Source organism: Oncorhynchus clarkii, chromosome 25, assembly GCF_045791955.1.
Source record: "Oncorhynchus clarkii lewisi isolate Uvic-CL-2024 chromosome 25, UVic_Ocla_1.0, whole genome shotgun sequence".
NCBI lineage: Eukaryota > Metazoa > Chordata > Actinopteri > Salmoniformes > Salmonidae > Oncorhynchus > Oncorhynchus clarkii.
This window is the reverse complement of record NC_092171.1, coordinates 43,570,634-43,583,461: the sequence shown is the minus strand read 5'-3', so window position 1 is coordinate 43,583,461 and position 12,828 is coordinate 43,570,634. Positions and strand designations below refer to the sequence as shown.

Sequence of the window (12,828 nt, the reverse complement as noted above, 5' to 3'; positions counted from 1 at the left end):
TGGGATATGTTGCCATTTGCTGGTGTATTCAGGGGTGTATTCATTAGTGCACACCGCAGCAAAAAAAAAACATTTTTTTTTTGCAACAGAAAACATTTTGCTAACCGAAACAAGAGATTCTATTGGGCAAAAGTTAGGTAGGTGCTTGTTTCTGCTTGTTCGTAGTGAATACACCCCAGATGAACAATACGTTTCTTTGGGGTTAAACCGTTATGTTGAAGAAAGAATCATCAGGTCATTCACAATGTTCCTAAAAACACTGACTCACTCAAACTCACCATCTACCTCCTACACCCAGGCACAGAGATTCACATAAAGACAACCTTCCTGCTCTTAATCAACCCAATAATCACATTTTACACAGTTGGCACAGATTATTGAAATAATACACTATAGGATCATCTTAGTAATATAAAGCAAAAATAATAATAATAATTCACATTTTAAGAACGTCTTCTTTAAAAACAAAGTATAAAATGAATAATCTCAGCCTGCTGCTCTCCTGTCTCTGTTTCTCACTGTTATTTATAAATATTATGACGGTTTGGTTACACCCGGCGTCATGATCCTCAAACTACCACTGACACGGTATATCTCCTACTGAATTAGATTTAATCTCACATGTACATCAAATGAACTATCTAGAAGGCCATCTAGAAGATAATGCTTGGTGTAAATTTCTCTGCATTTCCTGTTTTTTGTGCCTAGTCTTTATCCCTCGTCCTCCTAGCTTGGTTAAAGCAGACCGAACTTTTTGAAACAGGCTGAGTTCTTCCCCCTCCCCTTCCTTCCAGGTGTCCCTCCTCTCAGGAGTCTCTAGAGGTTTCCTTGTAGGATGCTAGTGATGGCCTGGTCCAGTAGGGAGGCGGGGCCTGCAACCGGGCACGCCCCCTGAATCCGGGGCTGGGCTGCAGCCGTTGGACCCTGCAGGCGCTGCAGCTCCAGGATGCTGTCGATGGCACTCTGCAGGTGTTCACTGAGGGTGTTGTCCTCTGGCAGGGGGGGTTGGGGGCTAGGACTAGCCTCGGGCCTGTAGCTGGTCTGGGGAAGAAGCTGGGGCCTGTCGCTGGTCTGGGGAAGAGGCTGGGGTCTGTAGCTGGCCTGGGGAAGAGGCTGGGGCCTGTCGCTGTTCTGGGAAAGAGGCTGGGGCCTGTCGCTGGTCTGGGAGAGAGGCTGGGGCCTGTCGTTGGTCTGGGAAAGAGACTGGGGTCTGTCGCTGGTCTGGGAAAGAGACTGGGGTCTGTCGCTGGTCTGGGGAAGAGACTGGGGCCTGTAGCTAGTTTGGGAAAGAGGCTGGTGTCTGTCTCTGGTCTGGGGAAGAGAATGGGGCCTGTTGCTTGTCTGGGAAAGAGGCTGGGGCTTATAGCTGGTCTGGGAAAGAGACTGGGGCCTATAGCTTGTCTGGGAAAGAGGCTGGGGCTTATAGCTGGTCTGGGAAAGAGACTGGGGCCTATAGCTGGTCTGGGAAAGAGGCTGGGGCCTATAGCTGGTCTGGGGAAGAGGCGGGGGCCTGTAGCTGGTCTGTGGAAAAGGCTTGGGCCTGTCGCTGGTCTGGGGGAAAGGCTGGGGTCTGTCGCTGTGCCTGTCCGCCTGGAATGGGAGGTCCGGAAGCGTGGGCCTGAAGCGTTTCAGTTTGGGGGTACTCCTCTCTCCAGGGTCTGAAGGGGGAGGTTCTAGACAGGCAGTCTGTGGGTCTAAGCTCGGCATAGTAAGGGAGTTTGGGGAACTTATATATTGTGAACCCAGTGCTGCTGTCTGAATCTGTACAACAGATTCCCTGCTGTCACTATGGTGACCATGTGGGATGTCCTCTACTACTTTGGAGGGCAGGGCTCCGTTCGACATCTCCTCATCGATTGGATGGCAGGAGGTCCTATGGGAGGAGCCCTGCTCTGTCAGATCAACACTCCCATTGAGCAGTTGGCCGGTGTAGTACCGCTTGTGACCAGAGGGGGCAGTAGCGTGCACGGTGTCACAGGCTGAGTTGTGAACCACCATCCTGGATCCAGCCTTGTGTTTGATGGTGAGCCTAAGGCCTCCGCGGCTGGTGGAGTGGTAGGTCCTGAGTCCCGGGGGTCGGTCGGAGAGTCTGGTCCAAGCTGGGGGGGAGGGGAGGCTGCCAGACCGATCCAGCCCCACACGGGATGACGCGGAGCTGGAGGACTCAGATGCATGCAGGGTCATCAGGAAGGACTCTGTGGAAGAGACAAGCATAAAGGTACAAGTGGAGGGAACGCTACACATCGGTACATTACACAACACTGACTGACTATGTTCACAGAAGAGCTCATTTAACTTCAAAGAAAGACATTAAAATGACATTTCTGGTTAAACATCACAGTGCTTCACTGTAGGTGCACTACACCTGTACATGTAGGTATACTACACCTGTACACCTGTACCTGTAGGTATACAACACCTGTACTCCTGTACACCTGTAGGTACACTACACATGTACACCTGTATGTACACTACACCTGAACTTGTAGGTACACTACACCTGTACCTATAGGTACACTACACCTGTACCTGTAGGTACACTACACCTGTACCTGTAGGTACACTACACCTGTACCTGTAGGTACACTACACCTGTACCTGTAGGTAAACAAACACCTGTACCTGTACATGTAGGTACACTACACCTGTACACCATAGGTACACTACACCTGTACACCTGTACCTGTAGGTGCACTACACCTGTACAGCTGTAGGTACACTACACCTGTACCTGTACACCTGTACATGTAGGTATACTACACCTGTACACCTGTACCTGTAGGTACACTACACCATGTACCTGTACACCTGTACCTGTAGGTACACTACACCTGTACACCTGTACCTGTAGGTACACTACACCTGTACACCTGTAGGTACACTACACCTGTACAACTGTACCTGTAGGTACACTACACCTGTACACCTGTAGGTACACTACACCTGTACACCTGTACCTGTAGGTACACTACACCATGTACCTGTACACCTGTACCTGTAGGTACACTACACCATGTACCTGTACACCTGTACCTGTAGGTACACTACACCTGTACACCTGTACCTGTAGGTACACTACACCTGTAGGTACACTACACTTGTACCTGTAGGTACACTACACCTGTACCTGTACCTGTAAGTACACTACACCTGTATGTGCACTACACCTGTACCTGTACTCCTGCACCTGTAGGTACACTACACCTGTACCAGTAGGTACACTACACCTGTACCTGTACACCTGTACCCGTAGGTACACTACACCTGTGCACATGTAGGTACACTACACCTGTTTACCTGTAGGTACTGTACACCTGTACACCTGTATGTACACTACACCTCTAGGTACACTACACCTGTACCTGTAGGTACACTACACCTGTACCTGTACACCTGTACCTGTAGGTACACTACACCTGTACCTGTACTCCTGTAGGTACACTACACCTGTACCTGTATGTGCACTACACCTGTACCTGTACTCCTGTAGGTACACTACACCTGTACCTGTACACCTGTACCCATAGGTACACTACACCTGTGCACATGTAGGTACACTACACCTGTTTACCTGTAGGTACACTACACCTGTACACCTGTACACCTGTACACCTGTATGTACACTACACCTGTACACCTGTACACCTGTATGTACACTACACCTGTACACCTGTGCCTGTAGGTACACTACACCTGTACCTGTACACTACACCTGTACTTGTACCTGTAGGTACACTACATCTGTACACCTGTACCATTAGGTACACTACATCTGTACACCTGTACCATTAGGTACACTACACCTGTACATCTGTACCATTAGGTACACTACACCTGTACCTGTACACCAGTAGGTACACTACACCTGTAGGTACACTACACGTGTACCTGTACACCTGTACCTGTAGGTACACTACACCTGTACCAGTAGGTACACTACACCTGTACCTGTAGGTACACTACACCTGTACCTGTAGGTACACTACACCTGTACCTGTACACCTGTACCTGAAGGTACACTACACCTGTACCTGTACCAGTATGTACACTACACCTGTACACCTGTGCCTGTAGGTACACTACACCTGTACCTGTACACTACACCTGTACTTGTACCTGTAGGTACACTACATCTGTACACCTGTACCATTAGGTACACTACATCTGTACACCTGTACCATTAGGTACACTACACCTGTACATCTGTACCATTAGGTACACTACACCTGTACCTGTACACCAGTAGGTACACTACACCTGTAGGTACACTACACCTGTACCTGTAGGTACACTACACCTGTACCTGTAGGTACACTACACCTGTACCTGTAGGTACACTACACCTGTACCAGTAGGTACACTACACCTGTACCTGTAGGTACACTACACCTGTACCTGTAGGTACACTACACCTGTACCTGTAGGTACACTACACCTGTACCTGTACACCTGTACCTGAAGGTACACTACACCTGTACACCTGTACCTGAAGGTACACTACACCTGTACCTGTACACCTGTACCAGTATGTACACTACACCTGTACCTGTAGGTACACTACACCTGTACACCTGTACCTGTAGGTACACTACACCTGTACCTGTACACACCAGTAGGTACACTACACTTGTACCTGTACACACCAGTAGGTACACTACACTTGTACCTGTACACACCAGTAGGTACACTACACCTGTACCTGTACACCAGTAGGTACACTACACCTGTACCTGTTCCAAAATCATGGGCATTAATATGGAGTTGGTCCCCCCTCTGCTGCTATAACAGCCTCTCTTCTGGGAAGGCTTTCCACTAGATGTTGGAACATTACTGCGGGGACTTGCTTCAATTCAGCCACAAGAACATTAGTGAGGTCGGGCACTGATGTTGGGTGATTAGGCCTGGCTCACATTCAGCATTCCAATTCATCTCAAAGGTGTGCGATGGGGTTGAGGTCAGGGCTCTGTGCGGGCCAGTCAAGTTCTTCCACACCGATCTCAATAAACTAATTCTGTATGGACCTCGCTTTGTGCACAGGGGTATTATCATGTTGAAACAGGAAAGGGCCTTCCCTAAACTGTTGCCACAAAGTTGGAAGCACAGAATTGTCTAGAATGTCATTTTATGCTGTAGTGTTAAGATTTCCTTTCACTGGAATTAAGGTGCCTACCCCGAACAATGAAAAACCGCCCCAGACCATTATTCCTCCTCCACCAAACTTTACAGTTGGCAGTATGCATTGGGGCAGGTAGTGTTCTCCTGGCATCCACTAAACCCTGTTCTGTGAGCTTGTGTGGGCCTACCACTTCGTGGCTAAGCCGTTGTTTCTCCTAGACGTTTCCACTTACAGTTGACCGGGGCAGCTCTAGCAGGGCAAAAATTTGAAGAACTGACTTGTTGGAAAGGTGACATCGTATGACGGTGCCACGGTGAAAGTCACTGAGCTCTTCAGTAAGGACCATTCTACTGCCAATGTTTGTCTATGGAGATTGCATGGCTGTGTGCTCGATTTTATACACCTGTCAGCAACGTGTGTGGCTGATATACCCGAATCCACTCATTTGAAGGGGTGTCCACATACTGCTGTATATATAGTGCATCTCCACTCCCCCACGGCACTAACCTGGGTCTCTACGAGCCCTGTGTCGGTCCTCCCCCAGGGAAAACCTCTCTGATTGGAGGAACAGACGATCCAGCATCACCATCTCTGCCGACGGCATCACCTGCTGTTGATATTGATAAATGGGGGACATTGGTACCTACATTGTGTGTGATAAGAGTGCCTTCTGTAATTATTGGGACATTGGTACCTACAGTGTGTGTGATAGAGTGCCTTCTGTAATTATTGGGACATTGGTACCTACAGTGTGTGTGATAAGAGTGCCTTCTGTAATTATTGGGACATTGGTAACTACAGTGTGTGTGATAAGAGTGCCTTCTGTAATTATTGGGACATTGGTACCTACAGTGTGTGTGATAAGAGTGCCTTCTGTAATTATTGGGACATTGGTACCTACAGTGTGTGTGATAGAGTGCCTTCTGTAATTATTGGGACATTGGTACCTACAGTGTGTGTGATAAGAGTGCCTTCTGTAATTATTGGGACATTGGTACCTACAGTGTGTGTGATAAGAGTGCCTTCTGTAATTATTGGGACATTGGTACCTACAGTGTGTGTGATAGAGTGCCTTCTGTAATTATTGGGACATTGGTACCTACAGTGTGTGTGATAAGAGTGCCTTCTGTAATTATTGGGACATTGGTACCTACAGTGTGTGTGATAAGAGTGCCTTCTGTAATTATTGGGACATTGGTACCTACAGTGTGTGTGATAGAGTGCCTTCTGTAATTATTGGGACATTGGTACCTACAGTGTGTGTGATAAGAGTGCCTTCTGTAATTATTGGGACATTGGTACCTACAGTGTGTGTGATAAGAGTGCCTTCTGTAATTATTGGGACATTGGTACCTACAGTGTGTGTGATAAGAGTGCCTTCTGTAATTATTGGGACATTGGTACCTACAGTGTGTGTGATAAGAGTGCCTTCTGTAATTATTGGGACATTGGTACCTACAGTGTGTGTGATAGAGTGCCTTCTGTAATTATTGGGACATTGGTACCTACAGTGTGTGTGATAAGAGTGCCTTCTGTAATTATTGGGACATTGGTACCTACAGTGTGTGTGATAGAGTGCCTTCTGTAATTATTGGGACATTGGTACCTACAGTGTGTGTGATAAGAGTGCCTTCTGTAATTATTGGGACATTGGTACCTACAGTGTGTGTGATAAGAGTGCCTTCTGTAATTATTGGGACATTGGTACCTACAGTGTGTGTGATAAGAGTGCCTTCTGTAATTATTGGGACATTGGTACCTACAGTGTGTGTGATAGAGTGCCTTCTGTAATTATTGGGACATTGGTACCTACAGTGTGTGTGATAGAGTGCCTTCTGTAATTATTGGGACATTGGTACCTACAGTGTGTGTGATAGAGTGCCTTCTGTAATTATTGGGACATTGGTACCTACAGTGTGTGTGATAAGAGTGCCTTCTGTAATTATTGGGACATTGGTACCTACAGTGTGTGTGATAAGAGTGCCTTCTGTAATTATTGGGACATTGGTACCTACAGTGTGTGTGATAGAGTGCCTTCTGTAATTATTGGGACATTGGTACCTACAGTGTGTGTGATAAGAGTGCCTTCTGTAATTATTGGGACATTGGTACCTACAGTGTGTGTGATAAGAGTGCCTTCTGTAATTATTGGGACATTGGTACCTACAGTGTGTGTGATAGAGTGCCTTCTGTAATTATTGGGACATTGGTACCTACAGTGTGTGTGATAGAGTGCCTTCTGTAATTATTGGGACATTGGAGTATGTTTTCTTTTTTTTAGATATAAAACTCCAAAATGTTGTATTTGAAATGAACCAATGACTATAAAGTTAAAGTGCAGACTGTCAGATTTAATTTGAGGGTATTTTTTTTAATCCATATCAGGGGAACAGTTTAGAAATTATAACACTTTTTGTACATAGCCGCCCCCCCCCCCCCCCCCAAAAGTATTGGACCAAATTCACTTACACATGTATTTAAATAGTCAAACGTTAAGTATTTGTTCTCATATTCACAGCATGCAATGATTATATCAAGCTTTTGACTCTACAAAAACATATTGGAAGCATTTGCTGTTTGTTTTGGTTGTGTTTCAGATTATTTTGCGCCCAATAGAAACGAATGGTAAATAATGTATTGTGTCATTTTGGAGTCACATTTATTATAAATAAGAATATAATGTTTCTAAACACTTCTACGTTAATGTTGATGCTACTATCACGGTTACAATTCATCCTGAATGAATCGTGAATAATAACTGAGAAAGTTACAGATGCACAAATATCACCCCCCCCCCACTCATTTGCTAATGTTCCTTATTATTGTGATGGTGAGAGGTTAGCATGTCTTGGGGGTTATGATATGAAATGCTAAACTCCTTTGTTATTGCAATGGTGAGAGGTTAGCATGTTTTAGGGGCATGATATGAAATGCTAACCTCCCCTGTTATTGTAATGGTGAGAGGTTAGCATGTTTTAGGGGCATGATATGAAATGCTAACCTCCCCTGTTATTGTAATGGTGAGAGGTTAGCATGTTTTAGGGGCATGATATGAAATGCTAACCTCCCCTGTTATTGTAATGGTGAGAGGTTAGCATGTTTTAGGGGCATGATATGAAATGCTAACCTCCCCTGTTATTGTAATGGTGAGAGGTTAGCATGTTTTAGGGGCATGATATGAAATGCTAACCTCCCCTGTTATTGTAATGGTGAGAGGTTAGCATGTCTTGGAGGTATGCTAACCTCGCCTGTTATTGTAATGGTGAGAGGTTAGCATGTCTTGGAGGTATGCTAACCTCTCCTGTTATTGTAATGGTGAGAGGTTAGCATGTCGTGATATTTGTGCGTCTAACTTTCTCACTCACCATTATTCACGATTCATTCAGGCTTATCCGTAATCATGGTAGTATCTACATTAATGTAGAAGTGTTATTCTTATCTACAATAAAGGGACTACAAAATGACACAATACATTATTTACCATTAATTTCTATTGGGCACAAAGTAATCGGAAACACAACCAAATCACATGTACTTATAAAGCCTGTATCAGCAGCCTTGTATTGTCCGTGTATCAGTGAAAATTGACACTATGTTTCCGAATAGCATCTCCAAGCAGTAGCATATATAGTTGAAGTCGGAAGTTTACATACACCTTAGCCAAATACATTTAAACTCAGTTTTTCACAATTCCTGATATTTATTCCTAGTAAAAAATTCCCTGTTTTACGTCTGATAGGATCACCACTTTATTTTAAGACTGTGAAAAGTCAGAATAATAGTTGAGAGAATTATTTATTTCAGCTTTCATTTCTTTCCTCATATTCCCAGTGGGTCAGAAGTTTACATACACTCAATTTGTATTTGGTAGCATTGCCTTTCAATTGTTTAACTTGGGTCAAACGTGTCGGGAAGCCTTCCACAAGCTTCCCACAATAGGTTGGGTGAATTTTGTCCCATTCCTCCTGACAGAGCTGGGGTAACTGAGTCAGGTTTGTAGGCCTCGCTCGCACACACTTTTTCAGTTCTGTCCACAAATCTTCCATAGGATTGAGGTCAGGGCTTTGTGATGGCCACTCCAATACCTTGACTTTGTTGTTCTTAAGCCATGTTGCCACAACTTTGGAAGTATGCTTGGGATCATTGTCTATTTGGAAGACCCATTTGCGACCAAGCTTTAACTTCCTAACTGATGTTTTGAGATGTTGCTTCAATATATCCACATAATTTTCCTCCCTCATGATGCCATCTATTTTGTGAAGTGCACCAGTCCCTCCAGCAGCAAAGCACCCCCATAACATGATGCTGCCACCCCCGTGCTTCACAGTTGGGATGGTGTTCTTCGGCTTGCAAGCCTCCCCCTTTTCCTCCAAACATAACGATGGTCATTATGGCCAAACACTTCTATTTTTGTTTCATCAGACCAGAGGACATTTCTCCAAAAAGTACGATCTTTGTCCCCATGTGCAGTTGCAAACCGTAGTCTGGCTTTTTTATGGCGGTTTTGGAGCAGTGGCTTCTTCCTTGCTGAGCGGCCTTTCAGGTTATGTCGATATAGGACTCGTTTTACTGTGGATATAGATACTTTTGTACATGTTTCCTCCACTATCTTCACAAGGTCCTTTGCTGTTGTTCTGGGATTGTTTTGCACTTTTTGCACCAAAGTACGTTCATCTCTAGGAGACAGAACGCGTTTCCTTCCTGAGCGGTATGACAGCTGCGTGGTCCCATGGTGTTTATACTTGCGTACTATTGTTTGTACAGATGAATGTGGTACCTTCAGGGGTTTGGAAATTGCTCCCAAGGATGAACCAGACTTGTGGAGGTCTGCAATTTTTTTTCTGAGGTCTTGGCTGATTTCTTTTGATTTTCACATGATGTCAAGTAAAGAGGCACTGAGTTTGAAGGTAGGCCTTGAAATACATCCACAGGTACACCTCCAATTGACTCAAATTATGTCAATTAAGCTTCTAAAGCCATGACATAATTTTCTGGAATTTTCCAAGCTGCTTAAAGACACAATAAACTTAGTGTATGTATACATCTGAATCACTGGAATTGTGATACAGTGAATTATAACTGAAATAATCTGTCTGTAAACAATTGTTGGAAAAATTACTTGTGTCATGCACAAAGTAGATGTCCTAAACAACTTGCCAAAACTATAGTTTGTTAACAAGAAATGTGTGGAGTGGTTGAAAATGAGATTTAATGACTCCAAACTAAGTGTATGTAAACTTCCGACTTCAACTGTAAAATTGAAAACAGTAGTGGTCCTAGAACTGACCCTTGAGGAACTCCCAAATTTTTATTTTTTATGATTTAGGAGAAAAAAAGGGAAATATAGATGTGTGAGAGCAGTGTCGTACCAGTGCCTCCCCGAGCAGTAGCTGTCTGTATTTGTTGAGCATGTCCTTGGTGCGTTTCAGTAGGAACCCGGACACAGTGTCAAACTGCTTGTCCACTGGAGAGAGAGGGGGGACACGTCAATAATCATACATACAGATACAGAGACTCATAATGGCATCAAGCTCCCGTTTTTACTACATTCTTAGAAAAACAAGGTTATATCTACAACATAATAGGGTTGCTCAGCTGTCCCCATGGGATAACTTTTTGAGGAACCATTTTGGGTTCCAGTTTAAACCCTTTTGGGTTCCATGTAGAACCCTTATGGGTTCCAGTTAAAGCCCTTTTGAGTTCCATGTAGAACCCTTTTCACAAAGGGTTCCTTTTGGAACCCTTTTTTCCCTCTAAGAGTGTACTGCCAGTCTCTACAGAGTGAATTAAAAGCGGTGTTCTGACCTAAGTTGAAGTCGTCCTGACTAGGCAGGTGTCCGGCACAGGTGTGGTATGGTAACAGGTGTGTCACAGCCTCCCCCAATGAGGAGAAGGGAGAACAGATGTAAGGGCTCTGGACCGGTCTCTGGTCCTGACACAGCTGCTGCTGGAGCCTGCGGGTGACATCACAGACACTAGTTTAGGGTTCAAACAACGTAAAAGTCAGCAGAGGATCTATACTCTGGTGAATGCTCCTGCAGTTTTTAAAAGCCATTTTATCGACTTCCCCAGAGTCCGATGAACTCATGGATACCATTTGTATGTCTCTGCATCCAATATGAAGGAAGTTTAGGGGTAGTTTAATGAGCAAATGCTAACTAGCGTTAGCACAATGACTTCATTGCCAAATATCCCTTTAAGGATGAACCGTTGCACCATAAAACAGCAGGGCATCTATCCTTCGTTCACACCTCAGAAAACCTTTTGGTACTGCACTTCGTCGTCATGCGATACGGACGTCGTCAATATCAGAGAGTGACTACCTGACGTGTCCTGCTTCTCACCTGCACATCGTTTCAGTCAGTCTCTGCTCTCTCTCCTTCGCCACGGGACCGGCCACCTGGTATGGATGAGATATGACCTTAGGTTTACTGGAGATTGACGAATCTGAGTAGAATGAAGAGTATCGTGGTTTCAGAATCTGAGTAGTATTTGTGGTTTCAGAGTCTGAGTAGTATTGTGGTTTCAGAGTCTGAGTAGTATTGTGGTTTCAGAGTCTGAGTAGTATCGTGGTTTCAGAATCTGAGTTGTATCGTGGTTTCAGAATGTGAGTAGAATGAAGAGCATTGTGGTTTCAGAATCTGAGTAGTATAGTGGTTTCAGAGTCTGAGTAGTATCGTGGTTTCAGAATCTGAGTAGTATCGTGGTTTCAGAGTCTGAGTAGTATAGTGGTTTCAGAATCTGAGTAGTATAGTGGTTTCAGAATCTGAGTAGTATAGTGGTTTCAGAATCTGAGTAGTATCGTGGTTTCAGAGTCTGAGTAGTATCGTGGTTTCAGAATCTGAGTACTATAGTGGTTTCAGAATCTGAGTAGTATCGTGGTTTCAGAATGTGAGTAGAATGAAGAGCATTGTGGTTTCAGACCAATATGCTGGATGGAAGGCCTAGAATCTGAGAATGGACATATCTGAAATGGCACCCTATTCCCGATATAGGGAATAGGGGTCCATGTTTCTCACCTTTGTCTTTGACTGTTGGGCTGTCTGAACTGCTCTGAGCCACTGGTCCTGTTCTCTGTGGGATTGGGGCCCCTGGTCGTACTGGGGCTCCTGGACAGTGTGGAGCCACCGAACTGTGTTGGGCCCCTGGACTGTGTGGGGGCCTGGTGGCCACTGGGGTCTGGGAGAAGGTGGATGGACATCAAGAGTAAAGGCTTTACCCTCCACATCCATGGCCAAGGCAGCTGGTGGTTCTGAGCATTATAATACAGAAGATGATGGGGGTGATGATGGGGGTGATGACGATGGGAGTGATGGTGGTGATATGGTGATGATGATGGTGATATGATGATGGTGATGATGGTTGTGATGGTGATGGTTGTGATGATGATGGTGATGATGATGATGGTTTTGGTGATGGTGTTGATGATGGTGATGGTGATGATGGTTGTGATGGTGATGGTTGTGATGATGATGGTGATGATGATGATGGTTTTGGTGATGGTGTTGATGATGATGGTGATGATGGTGTTGGTAGTGGTGATGATGATGTTGATGATGGTTTTGGTAGTGGTGTTGATGATGGTGGTGTTGGTAGTGGTGATGATGATGATGGTGGTGGTGATGATGGTGGTGTTGGTAGTGGTGGTGTTGGTGGTGGTGTTGATGATGGTGGTGTTGATGATGGTGGTGTTGATGATGGTGGTGTTGATG

The 12,828-nt window shown here is 44.9% G+C and overlaps 1 protein-coding gene across 1 annotated transcript in view; it reads right to left on the bottom strand.

Annotated features, from left to right (window-relative positions):
• Positions 1 to 758: 758 nt before the first annotated feature.
• Positions 759 to 12,828, bottom strand: part of LOC139383653 (BRD4-interacting chromatin-remodeling complex-associated protein) — a 42,047-nt gene continuing 29,977 nt past the window's right edge. Inside the window, exons 9-14 of the mRNA XM_071128189.1 lie at positions 12,136 to 12,368; positions 11,461 to 11,516; positions 10,922 to 11,070; positions 10,486 to 10,580; positions 5,624 to 5,726; positions 759 to 2,195 (exon numbers count right to left, since the gene is read on the bottom strand). Coding sequence (XP_070984290.1) covers positions 817 to 2,195; positions 5,624 to 5,726; positions 10,486 to 10,580; positions 10,922 to 11,070; positions 11,461 to 11,516; positions 12,136 to 12,368 — 2,015 coding nt within the window. The 3' untranslated portion in view covers positions 759 to 816. The remainder of the gene's footprint in view (positions 2,196 to 5,623; positions 5,727 to 10,485; positions 10,581 to 10,921; positions 11,071 to 11,460; positions 11,517 to 12,135; positions 12,369 to 12,828) is intronic.